This window comes from Microtus oregoni, unplaced genomic scaffold, assembly GCF_018167655.1.
Source record: "Microtus oregoni isolate MIOR12 unplaced genomic scaffold, Mior012 000001F_ref0000356, whole genome shotgun sequence".
NCBI classification, from domain to species: Eukaryota; Metazoa; Chordata; class Mammalia; order Rodentia; family Cricetidae; genus Microtus; species Microtus oregoni.
Window position 1 is genome coordinate 3,090,628 of NW_024543060.1, and position 14,347 is coordinate 3,104,974.

The window sequence follows — 14,347 nt, forward strand, 5'->3', positions numbered from 1 at the left end:
TAGTGCCAGCTGGAGATATTTAACTATGAAGCCACAGGCCACGGAAGCAGGCTTAATGTGAACGCTGGCTCTGCACACATAAGGACTTGAGTTTGAATCCCCAGTGACCATGTAAAATGCCGAACATCATTGTGGGTGCCTGTAACCTCTCATGCATGGAGGCTTAAGGCAGAGGAGCTACTGGGAGATGCCTAGGTCAGGAAGACTTCTCTTTTTAATGTGGGCTTGATGGATTCATGTCCTTGTGGTTCTGTGGAACACAGAGTGTAGCGTGTGAACCCAGATGTAAAGTGTGTCAGTATCAGGCCCTCAGGAGGAGTAAGTGTGCTCACTATTGCGAGATGTTAATAACTTAAAGGGCTGAGGGTTTATGGTTATGGTTTATGGAGAATGGACTCTTTCTACAGACTTAAATTGCTGCCCTCTCCCCCCTCCCCCGCAAAAAAATCCTATATAACAAAACAAAACAGAATACATGGGAGACAGAAAAACAGTGAGAGAGTCGCCACGCTTAGGGGGACTCCCCACCCCGTCTCGTGGTTTTCTGTCTCTGTTTTGGGGGAACTCAGAGCACAAGGTACTTGGCTTCTATGGAGCCCAGGAATTCCAAACCAAGGGTTTGTGGGGTGAGATCGCCACCTGCTGGCCAGAACAGACATTGTCGGTTGTGTCCAGTTTTTTTTTTTTTTTTTTTTTTTTTGCCGGAAATTGGATGGAAGATGGCGCTTAGGGGGCTCCCCAACTCCTACACAGACTTCGTGTGTCATGTCTGATTGTTTCACCAGTAAAGAACTGGAAAGATGTAAAACTCTCATGAGTTTATTATAGACAAGTCCCAAAGTGCGGGGCACAGCCAGGCCAGGGCTACCTGGAGGACTGGCCCGTGGTTCCCGAGCAGCAGACAGGGAGGCACGTGCTATTGAGGCTCTGAAGCCCAGAGAAGCAGGAACTCTGGTGTCTGCCATCAGCCACCCTCTGGGTTACGACAGCCTTATACATTGTCCATCACTTACAGTTCAGACTGAGCTCTCAGCCCCCTCCCGGGACTGAACACAATTGTAGGGAAGTTCTAATACAATCTTTTCTTGTTTTACATGTAAGGAATAGGAGACACAGAGTGGCTAGGTAACACGTCCAAAGGCACACGGCCAGTGAAGGGTGGACCAGGGATCTGCCTTCAGAGTCCACGCCAGACCATGAAGTCTCCTGGTTCCCTCACTGGAGAAGTAGGTAAGCCATTCCATCCTGACTTTACAGCCTGTCTGGTCTAGCAGAGGAGCCAGGTGTGAACAATTAACCCGAAGTAAGTGTCTAGCAGGAGGCTCAGGCAGGGGGCCCTGCAGAGCCTGTGGGTGCCTAGGGCTGCAGCTCATACTGGCCCTCCGTGGCTGTGTAGAAGTCCTCCAGCACCGACTGCAGAAACTCAAAGGTGGGTCGCTCCTCAGGCCGGCCTCGCCAGCACTCGGTGATGATGTCACGGTACAACTCTGGCGGACACGCCTCTGGGCATGGCATGCGATAGCCTTGCTCCAGGCTGCGGATGACCTCGGGGTTACTCATCCCTGCAGGAGGGTAGACAGGGTGCTTCAGGGCAGATACTCCAGGGGTGCAGTCGCTGGCTCTGGGGGCAGTAGACCAGGACTAGATGGGAGAGAGCGGGCTCTCACATGCTATGGCCACTCTAACCCTGGAAGGTCACATAGGTGTACCACTTTGTTTGTTTTAGTTTTTGTTTTAGTTTTTGTTTTTAAAGACAGGGTTTTCTTGAGTAACCCAGGCTAGCCTTGAACTCAAGAGCTTTGTCTCTGTCTCCCAAGTGATGGCATCACAAGCTTGAGCCATTACATCTGGCTCTGGGGTCATCCTAATCTTTTCCTAATTCTCTCTCTCTCTCCCTCCCTCCCTCCCTCCCTCCCTCCCTCCCTCCCCTCTGTGTGTGTGTGTGTGTGTATGTGTGTGTGTGTGTATGTGTGACACCCCTGAGCCATCTCCTCAGCCCTGGTGACATATTTAAGGATGTCTTTTACTTTCCACTGTTTGGAGAAGAGTTGAGAAGGAACTGTAGGGTTTCCGGTGATCATAGGCAGCTTCTTCTGGATGTGACCTACGTAAGTATTCGCCGAAGATGGACATTGTGGAAAACACCCACCCACAGCTGCTGCCTGGACCCTCATAGGCCCAGTTCCTCATGTCAGGATATGACTCTGGAGATCCCACCCTCAGGGACAAGGTGAAGCTGATAATCTTGTCCTCTACCTACAAGCTGTCCCCTAACACTCACTACGCTTTCTCCTGGAGATCCATGCAACCTCTGTGGGAGGAGAGGATGAAGCCCTGTGGCCCTGTGACAGGACCTGCCCTGACCAGTGTGTGGTACCTATAGGCACTGAGCCTGGGGAGCCACCACCAGGATGCTCCAGGAGGATAGCGAGAAGTTCCAGGGACAAAACCTACCTGGGTAGGGAACACGCCCATATGTGATGATCTCCATCAGCAGGACTCCGAAGGACCATACATCAGCCTTGATGGTGAACACCCCGAAGTGGATGGCCTCTGGGGCAGTCCACTTGATGGGGAACTTGGCCCCTGCCAGGAAAGTGCATTAGCTCCAGGGACTGTCAGCTCTCTACCCTCATCCTAAGGCAACCCATCATTGGGGGATATCTGTACCCGGTGTGAAAATGTATTGTTTGGCATAATAAAGAACTGAACAACCAATGGTTAGGCAGCAGGTGTAGGTGGGACTTCCAGGCAGAAAGAGGAAGTAGGAGGAGATAATTGAGGTCCAGAGGAGATACTAATGAGACATGGAGGAAGTTGAACATACAGTGTGAAAGAAAGGTAAGAAGCCACATGGTAAAGTGTATATTAAAAAAAGCAGGTTAATTTAAGTTATAAGAGCTAACAGGACAAGACGAAGCTAAGGCCGAGCTTTCATAAGTTCATAAGCCTCCGTGTCATTGTTTGTGGGCTGGCGACCCAAAGAAAAATCAATTACATCCAGCCCCTTCCTATCTGTCCCCACTGGGGGTCTTTCAGGGTGTGGACATTGGATACACACGGATATGGGAAGATACAGTTGTTTGCCACAACCTTAGGTGTTCTTAAAACGTGTCAACCCTCAGGGTCACTAACACGTGCTTCTATCTGGTGTCCTGTTTGGTTTGGTTTGGGGTTTTGGAGATAGGGTCTTGTGTATCCCAGGCTGGCCTCAAACTTGAGGTAGCCAAGGATACTCTTAAACTCCTGATCCTCCTGCCACCACCTTCTGCGAGCTGGGATTACAGCTATGCCCCACCATGCTGTTTGTGTTAGATATGGAACCGAAGGCTCTATGCATGCTGGGGAAGCTCTCTGCAAACCAAACTATGTCTCCAGCCCTGTGCATTTCCATCTGGGATGGAAGGATCCTTTCCTATCTCATATGGCCTAGTTTAGTGGCAGGGACCATGGCAAGGGAGAGCCATTTTAACTGCTCTATGTCTCAGCCGGTCCTTTCCTGCAAAAGGAAACCCTGGCACACAGACGCACCTCTGAGGGCCACTGTGTGGGAGGACTGCAAAGCCCACAGCCGGTACCTCAGGCTTAACACTGTTTTCTCAGTTCCAGGAGCCAGCCTGAAGTCCCTGAGGAGAGGAATGGATCCCCAAGCCTTGGCTATCCTCCCAAATCCACTGCTTAGCGCACATTCAGCTGATACTGCTGGTTTGCTCAGCGCACCGGAGTCTCCTGGCAAAGTCAATTTTCCTCATTCATATTAACAGAGCAGAGCGCTCCATAGCGCCCCTTACTCGGGTACCAGAGTTGGATGCTTAGGTTTAGTTTGAGCCCTGTTTTCCAAGTTGTGCTCCATGACATCCTCCTTCCACAGGAGGGTGATAGGAACTGGGTGGGAAAAAAAATATTCTCGCAACTCAGTTGGGGGATCAGGAGGTGAAACACATGGGAATTAAGCGCCATTGCAGGATTCCTCAGACCCTTTGCTAGATCCATGTGCGCTGCAGTCTCCAGGAGATATTCAGCATTCTAAGGCCATTCTGAATGAGGAGTCCCAAGGTGCTCCTACACCTGAGGTGCTTCTCTGCCCCACCCCCTCTTCTATCCAGGGTAAGGAAGTAATGAACGAGCTGGGAAAAGGCCAGCGTCATGGCAAACGCAAGGCCCATGGGTCTCCCGACTCATCTCCCAGACCAAGGAGGCATTTGAGGGGGCCCCAGGGAATTGAGAAGTTTAAAGGTTGAGGGAGAGGGGAGGAGTCTGCTCACCCTCTTGGGCAGTGTATTCACTGTCGATGATCCTAGCCAAGCCGAAGTCAGCGATTTTGCAACACAAGGTCTCAGATACCAGGATGTTGGCTGCCCGCAGGTCACGGTGGATGGAGTTCATGCGTTCTATGTAAGCCATCCCTTCTGCGATCTGAGGGAACGGGTCATATGGTGAAGGGCAGCAAGAACGGAGCCCTCCAGCCTGGATGTGGGGCCAGCCTCACATCCCCTGCCGGGTAATGAGGGGAAACACCCACCTCTCCCCATGAGACCAGCCCAGAGCCCAGGGCAGCAGAGAAGCTCTCATCAAACAGCTGGACTGCCATCCCCACCCCTGTCCTCCCGTCCTAGACAATAGTCTCCAAGGTTCTACAGGCCAGGAATAGCAAAGGAAGTCTGTGGTTATGGAAGATGGAGAAGAAGGAATGAACAGGGTGTACAGGGTTAGCAGGGAAGGGCAGGACTGCTCTCTCAGAGGACATTTCTCTCAGAGGAGCCAACCATGCCTTGGGATCACTAATGTCCAACAGGCTGTGTCACTTCCTTGGTGTGTATGTGGGTCACAGTCTTGATGTGGGAGTCCCCTCTGTGTGCTGTGATTACCATTAATGAATAAAGAATAAAGAAACTGCAAGGCAGAACTTAGGTAGTCAGGGAAAGCTAGGCTGAATGCTGGGAAAAAGAAGGGCGGAATCAAAGAGACGCCATGGAGCCACCCCCAGAGTCAGACATGCCGAAACTTTGCTGGTAAGCCACTGCCACATGGCAATACACAGACTAATAGAAGTGGGTTAAATTAATATAAGAGTTAGCCAATAAGGAGGTAGAGCTAATGGGCCAAGCAGTGATTTAATTAACACAGTTTCTGTGTAATTATTTCGAGTCTGAGATAGCCGGGCAGCAGGGAAGAACAAGCAGCCTCCTCCAACACAGTCTGACCTGCAACATCAGAGATCATCTCAGGACGCAGATTTAGGACCAGTGCCCAGTGAGCTGACTGCAGCTGAGGCCCTGGACCTGTCCCTGCCCCGAGTGAACCCTTGTGGGGGAAGGGTGGAATCCAGGGGAACAGAGGTTCTCATGGAAGAGGAGCCGTGTCTGTTGTCTGCAACAATCACCTGCACCAAGTCATTCAGGCTTTAGCCACTCACTGATGGATGGATGAAGAGACCTCAGCTCTCATCTGTCCCTGCAGGATGTCAGCCTTTGACGGGAACCTACTTGCCCAGGAACTCAGGTACACACACTCGTAGCTTCTCTCCTACCGAGCCACACCCCAGCCCCTGGTTCCACAGCTCCTGTTTCCGCGTGCCCAGCTACATGAGTGAGTCCTCTCCTTTACTCCTTCACTCCCTTGGGAAACCACTCAGTCAGTATGTGTTTGCTAGGGCTAGGCTGTGAGGCGCGGAGAGCCTGAGCCTACACAGTTTCTACCGGGGCAGCTCCGGTGGTGTTCACATTCTTATGTAACACGTGTTGGTCAGTGTTAGAAAAAAGAAACTATGTGAACATAGAAGACAGTGGGCCAGATGGCTCTGTGGAAAAGATGCTACAGAGGCGAGAGCCTGGGCTCTCTAGCAGCTCTCTTCACCGCTGTTTTGTAACCGAGGACACAAAAAGACTTGTTTATCCATTGATGAGCAATGAACGGTCCAAGAGCAGAGCCCATAACATCCCTTGTCCAGGAAAGCCTTGGTAGACATGACCTCTGACGAGGAGAGTGGGTCCTGGGCACTGGCTGGGAATCTGTGGACAGGAAGAGTCCAAGACAATCCGCACAGAATAGACAGGTATGATAGGACACTGGGCAGGCACTGTCCTTGTGACTGCAGAGGCCACACGGAGAGGACCCAGTTTTTCCTTGGGGGGAGGGTCTTTGTGTGGTGGAGTGAAAAGAGAGTGGGCAAGGAAAGATAAGGAAACGGGATGATGGGATCCTGAGAATCAAGCGCCTTCCTCAAAGCCAGCGGCCGGGGTGAACTTTCTGCGCCCACCCTATCAGCTGCCTCGGCAGGTCTCTGCTACCCCAGCGGAAAAAAGACAGTGTGACCTCAGTTCCTGAGTTTGATACCAGCTGCAGATAATATGGGACAGCGGAGGAAGTTAAAGTGGGCAAGCGGGCAAGTGGGTTAACGTGTGGGCAGGAAGGTTCTCCTTCTCAGCTCTGTAAGGTGTTGGCAGTGCGTCTCGCACACTGACCACAGACCACAGCTTTCTTGCTGAGAGTTCCAGTTTTGACAGCTGCACTCAGAGCCACCAGATGTGTCTTCCTGCCAGTTAGACCCCCTCCGCTAGAATCCATCCCTAGGAGAGAAAGATACCGATGCCGCCCCACCTTGATTCTGCTCTTGCCTCACCAAAGTTGGAGACATCTATACATGGACCCAGAGAGAACCAAAGGACAGTCCAGGACAGCTGAGGTCTGGAAGTCTCTGATGGTGATAGACGTGTGTGTGTGTGTGTGTGTGTGTGTGTGTGTGTGTGTGTGCGTGTCTAGAAAATTATATCACTTGTACTCTGAGTGGCTCATGCCTACCCATCAGGCTAGGCCAGTTCTAGGGCTGCACCAAGACTTACCGCCCTGGAACAAGACAGGTATGTTGAAGAACTAAGTCAAAGCAAAGTATACCTGCCTACTACTAAACAGAATTCTTGCCTCTTCCCTCACTTTCCAACACCCATTGCCCTCTCTACCTTCCTAAGAGAACTATCTTATCCCATCATGGCTGCCCAGAATTAGAACTACATTTCCCAGACTCCCTTGCAGCCAAGTGGGTCGTGGAGGCAAGTGGAGAGGGGAGGACATGCAAAAGCAAATGTAATGGGAATGTCCCTAGAGTGAAGAAGATGGGATTTTATCCTCATCCCCTTCTTGCTGGCCAAGAGGCAGGTAGTAAAGCCAGCAACCACTGGGCATAGTAAGATGCCATTCCATGCTAAGATTCTGTGCCCAGCGGAAGACACCAGGGGGCAGAGCCTCTCACCTGTCCACCTCTAGGTACTTATGCATTTAGTACTTCAGGCTTTCTGTCCTTCACAGCCCAGCCCACATCTGACTAACACAGCCTCTCACCAGGGGATTCAAAGCCTGGGGGAGGGGTGTCATTCCTCCAGGCCTCTTTGGCTTCATAGCACACCAACCTGGGCTGACATGTCAATAAGCCTGGGAAGGGACAATCTGCTGCCTTCATCCGTCTTCAGAAAATCCAGCAAGCATCCTAGGAAAAGAGAGACAGTAACTGCATAGTGGTGACAGTAACTGGCTCCACTCTCCTGGTCCGTGGAGGGTCTGCCTATGGCTGAGGAGCCTCATACTTCACAGAAACACTCACCCCTAGACTTCCAAAAGTAAGTTCTCAGTCAAGTTTAGGGACGTGCCTGGGGTCTCTTGAGGCAGCAGAGCTGGGCCTAAGGTTAGTGTTCTTTTCCAGCATGATGTTCCGGGTGTCTTTCTTGGTCCCCTTCCCTCCTTGAGGGAGGTGTCCCCGGAGGGAAGTGTTAACAAGAAGACACCAGAAGGGAGAGCTGGGGCAGGCTTAAAAAATTGCAGGTCTGCCGGGCGGTGGTGGCGCACGCCTTTAATCCCAGCACTCGGGAGGCAGAGGCAGGCGGATCTCTGGGAGTTCGAGACCAGCCTGGTCTACAGAGCTAGTTCCAGGACAGGCTCCAAAGCCACAGAGAAACCCTGTCTCGAAAAACTAAAAAAAAAAAAAAAAAAAAAAAAAAAAAAAAAAAAAAAAATTGCAGGTCCTCCACCAAGTCCACTGCCAGGTAGGTGCTCTTGAAAATTCAGCCAGGAGGCAAGCACCCAGCACTGCCTGTGATGCCGACTCCCTTGGTGGCAATGATTATAGTTAGCATAGTCACATTAAGGACCTTCAGGAAGTAAGGTGATATCAGGGCCACAGGAATGGTGAGATCCCTTAGGTGGAAGGTAGACTCAGGTCTCATCCTGGCCAGCTGTCTCCTGGGGAGACACTGCAGAAGCTGCCAGGCCCCATACAGAGGCTGCCAAGTACCATTTCCCTTGTCACTCATACTGTGAAATGTTCATAGTTTTGCCAGAGTTCCCATAACCAGGAAGTGGAACTGGGTTATTCGATCCACCTTTGGATGCCCAGCCTACGGCTCTTCCTACTGTGCAAAGCTCTGTGCATCATAACAGGGATCAAAGCATGATGTATGTGCCCCAGAAACAAACAAACAAACAAACCGAGGTCTGGAAACAGAGCATGCTCTGGGAGTGGAAAACACACTCCAGAAACAAAACCTGTGCCCTAGAAGGCTGAGCTTCCCCTGAGCTGAGAACATGGCTCTGGGAAAATGATTCTACCGTGTTTCTCAGCCTCCCTTCTCCTAAGATCAAGCTTACAGATCCCCATAGGAACCTGCAGGCCAGACAAACCTGCCACCATGCTCTACTCTTGTTTTTTGCCTTCAAAGACCTGTCCCGTAGAGAGGGGGAGGGGTCCCACCTCTGGCCATGTACTCAGTGACGATGTAAATGGGCTCTCTGGTGACCACGGCGTAGAGACGGACCAGCCTCTCGTGCTGTAGGCTTTTCATCACGTTGGCCTCGCCCAGGAACGCTTCTGGAGACATGGTCCCCTCCTTCAGAGTCTTGACGGCCACCTTCACATTGTTTTTGTAATAACCTGACGGGGCAGGAGAATGAAGGAGCCACTCAGACGTTGAAGAAAACCCTTCACCACAGATTCAAGCCCTAGACTCTTGGTGGGCCCAAGGTCCAAGTGGGAGAAGATAGGAGTGCATGTCTTGTGTAAGATGCCACTTGTTTCTGCAAGCCCAATGATGGAGCGTCAGGCTGTGGTGGGATTCACACAGTCTGAGGGAAAGGGATGACACGCACTAAAGGATGTAAGTTAATAGCCAGGACTTGCGCTTTCCAGGGTAGTGAGCCTTGTGAGGAGCCCACGTCTGCAGCTCCAACCACAGGTGTCTCAGTTCTGGGTGTGAGATTCTGGGAGGCTTTGAACTTGTGCCCCGGAGACATGGACCAGAGCGGAATATGACAAAGGGCCATATGTTCTGTATGTATAGCGCTGTAAGTTAGCAGCAGGCGGCAGCTATGATGGAACAGTGTGAGTGCTGGGGCAAGCATGGCTTCTGTTTATATAGAGCCCCGAGCTCCTGTCTCCTGGCTCTTGGCTCCCAGTGCCTGATGGATGGCTTCTGCCTGGACAGTTGGAGCTAAGAGGACCTGACAGGATGGTTGAATACACGTAAGCCAGCCACAAAGCTAGCAGCCAATTGGGAATGAAAGAGGAACTGGCTTAAATTCGGGAAGTCCTGGATTTGATTCTCTTCTGTTGCAAAGAAGATAGAGCAACAATGTGGATCCCTTGGCATCGGGGCTTTATTAGCTCATCTGTAAAGGTCCACAGCTATGTGTCTGCCTCTCACAGGCACCTCAGGGAAGGGGGTGCACTGCTCATATGGAGCCATCTGTCCCCATGGCCACTTCAGGCTCAGAACACAGAGTGGAGAGAGGGAACCTGGGATGCCACCACTCACCCATCCAGACTTCTCCAAACTGCCCAGACCCAAGTTTCCGGACCAGCTTGAGAGACTGCCTGGGGATTTCCCATTCATCCTGTGCCCAGGGGTTTTTCGGGGCTGGGCTCACACAGGGCAGGGTCAACTTCTGGCACAAACCATCCCCTTTCTCTGTATCAGGGAAGAAAAGAGAAGCTAGAGGCCATCAGAGGAGACTTCCCTTAGGAACCACACTGTCCCCCAGCTCTGTCCTTTGTCTCTTTCCTCCCACGGTGGCAGGCAGGACATGGTGTCTGGAACCTGCCCTCTCTGAGACTGCAGGCCCTTGTTACTTTCCAAGTAGCCCCATGCCGAGCATTAGGTTGCTGACTTTGAATCGTCCTTAAGTCTGGCTCGGTGAACACCTCCGCCCCCGGTTGACTCACACAGTGTGGGATCATACAATAGAGAACCCGAGAGTTCCTCTGGGACCCTCCTGCCCCGACACCTCTTACTGGAATAGTGCTGAACCAGGGCCTGGAGGGTGGGGAAGGTGACCCGAGGAGAGATGTAATAGCCACCGTCGTCCAGGGAGCGGATCTTATAGTGCTTGACCACCTCCCCCTGGGTGGTGACATCCTTCACAGACAGGGAAAAGGCACCTAGAGGGTTAACAGACACGTGAGAAGTGAGGCAGGAATGTAAAACCCAGGACTAGAAGTGGGGCTCCTGTAAGCTGAATAAGGTACCCCCAATTCTGTTCTCAGCCATTTCAGGGCAATCCCCCTTTCCCTTTGGTCTGGCTCCACTCTTCCAGAAACACTTCCTATTTGGTGACTGTCTGACCCAGACTTTCCCTCGAGTCCCCAAACTACCGGGAATCAGGAACTCTGGGGCAGACAGGACCGTTTCTCAGCTATACATGGGTCCTCTATTGGAGTGTCTGAGATACGGAGGGTTGCCAGGAGACTCGGAGCTTTAGTATCTTTGACTTGTGGGCTGATGACTTCCCCAGAGAAAACGGCCAGTCGGGCTCTTTAGTTCCATGCTCTTCCCAGAAACATGATGAGCTATTTCGCAGAGGTTACGGCCACAGATTTTCCCATTTTCAAACTCTTTATTTGTGAGATATAGAGACACTGAAAGGAGGTTACTTTGAAAGTTAACAGCCGGCTTGGGGTTCCGGGTGCCCCCACTTTCCCTGTAGGTGCACCTTTGAGACGCAGTCCCACCCTTCGCCACAAGGGGTCAGGCCAGGACACTTCGCTGCATGAGGCCCTTGATACGGGTCCAGGCTGATAGCGTTGGGTGCTTGCGTGTCTCAAGCCTCTTTCCTGCTTGTGTCTTTTCTTGGCCTATGTGTTCCTCACAACAAACTTGCAAAAGAATGCCAAGAGGCCCCACTCCCTTCCAACACACCTTAAAGCTGCTGCAGCCCTTGCCCCGGACCTTAGCCCTAGATCGGATACTGCAGACTTCCCCACTCCAACCTGCTCTCGCAACCATGCCTCTGTCTCTAAGGGCCCAGAGCAGGCACTATTGAGTTCAGCGATCTCACACCAGCGCAGCGAGGTCAAGCGCTTTTCCCGCTGGGATGCTGCACCTGTATAAATGCCAAAGCATTTCTTTCTTTCCTTCACTAGATGTAGCTCCTGAAACTTGAAGCCATCCAAGGTCCTGCCTACCTTATAGAAACTGGGTAGTTTTAAAAGGCACCCCAATACTGCCAGCTCCATGTCGATGGGACCTCCTGTCTTTGGGGAGTGGCTGGGCTGCCTGGGGCATATGGAGAAGTACCAATTTGCTTTTTGTTTTTTTCCGAAGCAGGGTTTCTCTGTGTTGCCCTTGGCTGTCCTGAAATTCACTCTATAGACCAGGCTGGCCTCGAACTCACAAAGACCCATCTGCCTTTGCTTCCCAAGTGCTGAGTTACAGTCATCCTCACTCTCCATCACCCTCTCTCCTCTCCTGCCCTCCCCACTGAACCCTTTCCTCTCAAATTCCTTACCACTGAAGAGTCTGCCTACCTCTCAGCCAGGACGTCAGTAGCTCCTCACACAGAAACCAATAACCAACTGCTTGAGAAGCCGAGGGGCATCCCAAGGGTTGCACGGGGCTCCTGAGGCAGCTTCTTGCTTAGCTTGAAATAAAGGCTGTGGCTTTGACATGCATTGTGGGATTCTGCTTTGGAATTATGGGGAGCATGTGTGTGTGTGATAATGGAGAGTCCCACAGTAGTTAAGTGAAAAAAACAACCGCAGCAGAACGGCCCTGTGGGAAGCTAACAGGGACCTAAAGCTAACCAAAGAGTTAACCAGCAGAAGAATGGACTCTAGATAAGCCAATCACCTCTCAGGGAAGAGGCCAGTGGAGGAGCGAGGGGCTCTTCTACATCTAGAATGTTCTGCCTTCTGGCTGTGGTTACATGGGGGTTTATTCATTGCTCTGTATAATTTATAATCGCTCACAGTTTTGCATACATTGTACATACTTCCTATTTTATAATAAGAAGGACATTAAGGATCTGGGGCACAGGTCAGTTGATAGAGGGATTGACTAGTGTTTGAGTCCCAGAACCACAAAAACAAGTGAGGCCTTGTCTCCAAAACAAAACAAAAAAGACATTAGAAGGAATGTCAATTGGATGGGTACATGCCTGTAATCCCAGCTCCCAGCAGAAGCAAGAGGAGAAATACAAGGTTAAGGTCAGCCTGTTCTACATAGAAAAACTCTCTAAAAATAATAATAAATAAACAAGGAGAAGAATGTAGGAGAATATTATTTAGAAAATGGCAGACAGGAGGGAGGGAAGCAGAAGCAGTGGCCCGAGGCTGGTGGAAGCATCTGACTCAGCCACACACAGATCTGAATCTCTGAGTCTTGGGTGTTGGCTTCGATTTTTTTAGACCGGGTTTCTCTATGTAACAGTCCTGGCTGTCCTGGAACTCGTTTTGTAGACCAGACTGGCCTCACATTCACAAAGATCTACCAGCCTCTGCTTCCCAAGTGCTGGAATTAAAGGCCTGCACCACCATACCTAACAGCTTCTAATCCACCAGTCACTGCCCCATCTACTCCGAGACACAGGCCACCTACCAACCTCCTAAGACCTGCCAGCCTCTGCCTGAGATGTTTTTTCTTTTTTTTAATTAATTAATTTATTAAAGATTTCTGTCTCCTCCCCGCCACCGCCTCCCATTTCCCTCCCCCTCCCCCAATCAACTCCCCCTCTCTCATCACCCCGAAGAGCAGTCAGGGTTCCCTGCCCTGTGGGGAGTCCAAGGACCACCCACCTCCATCCAGGTCTAGTAAGGTGAGCATCCAAACAGCCTAGGCTCCTACAAAGCCAGTACGTGCAGTAGGATCAAAAACCCATTGCCATTGTTCTTGAGTTCTCAGCAGTCCTCATTGTCCGCTATGTTCAGCGAGTCCCATTTTATCCCATGCTTATTCAGACTCAGGCCTGCTGGCCTTGCCTGAGATGTTTTTTAAAGATCCTCTGAGCTTCTTGAGTCTTTGATTTCAAAGTGTGTCAGGGACTGGGAGCTGCGTGGTACTTCCTCAGCCCCCATCTGCCTCCCTTAGCTATGACCACTGCGGCACAGGGCTTTCCACTGCCCCACCATCCAGATCCTAGGGGTGTCAGTCTCGGGGGCCAGGAAAACAGCAGGTGTGGACAGCCTCAAAGCCAGCCCCCCCAGGCAGGGACACAGGACAGAAGCCTTCGGGGATCCCTCCCACTCCAGACGGAGGCCTCAGTAGGGGCTTCCCAGGATCACACAGAGCAAGATGGTGAGGCCCCAGACTTGCCTTTATTGCTCTCACTCTCTCTGATGAGGAAGGCCCCAGCCTTGTTCATTGGAGCCAGCAGCTGCCTCTCAGCATCCTTCCTGCTGATGGTCCTGAAGAACCATCTGGAAAACAGCGACAGTGGGTGTGCCTCAGAGTTGGGGATACCCCCAAGTCTATCCTGAGATGTTCCTCATATCTCGTTAAGTTAGATGCCCCAAAGTCCCTGCAACCCCGTTCCATCCCATCTCCCAACAACTTCTAAGCTCATGCTTTCCCTGATGAAATGAGAACATGAGTTATGTGACCTCTATTGGTCCAGAAAGCCCCTGGCAAAATCACACCCGATCCACTACCCTCCCCCTGGCACCAGATGTTGTCATGAGGTTGCCATTGTCTTGCCATCCGAGTGAATACAGTACTGCCAGGGGCTTTCTGGGCCTGGACTCTTCCCAAGTCCCCTCTCTTTAGCACGGGGACATTAGCACTTGTGGTCAGATGTAGAATGCTCCTTATATAAATGGTCCCCAGCGAGTGGTTCCATCTGGAAGGTTGTGGAACCTTTGAGATACGAGGTCTAACTGGAGGTCATGGGGGTGTCACTTGAGGCGACAAGTCAGCTCAGCTTTCCTGCCAGAGCTCTGGCTACTTCCTGGCCCACCGAGATGTGAGAGGTCCCCAGTTGTACATTCCTGCCACCATGAATGCTACTTTGTCTTTTCCATCAGGATGGACTGTACTCTCTTAAACAATGAACTAAAATACCCCTCCCCCATATACTGTATTTTTTAAAATAG

The 14,347-nt window shown here is 51.3% G+C and overlaps 1 protein-coding gene across 1 annotated transcript in view; it reads right to left on the reverse strand.

Moving 5' to 3' along the window:
* Positions 1 to 809: 809 nt before the first annotated feature.
* Positions 810 to 14,347, reverse strand: part of Blk (BLK proto-oncogene, Src family tyrosine kinase) — a 47,404-nt gene continuing 33,866 nt past the window's right edge. Inside the window, exons 6-13 of the mRNA XM_041669566.1 lie at positions 13,572 to 13,675; positions 10,277 to 10,423; positions 9,801 to 9,953; positions 8,741 to 8,920; positions 7,407 to 7,483; positions 4,266 to 4,416; positions 2,455 to 2,586; positions 810 to 1,562 (exon numbers count right to left, since the gene is read on the reverse strand). Of these exons, the coding sequence (XP_041525500.1) occupies positions 1,357 to 1,562; positions 2,455 to 2,586; positions 4,266 to 4,416; positions 7,407 to 7,483; positions 8,741 to 8,920; positions 9,801 to 9,953; positions 10,277 to 10,423; positions 13,572 to 13,675 (1,150 nt within the window). The 3' untranslated portion in view covers positions 810 to 1,356. The remainder of the gene's footprint in view (positions 1,563 to 2,454; positions 2,587 to 4,265; positions 4,417 to 7,406; positions 7,484 to 8,740; positions 8,921 to 9,800; positions 9,954 to 10,276; positions 10,424 to 13,571; positions 13,676 to 14,347) is intronic.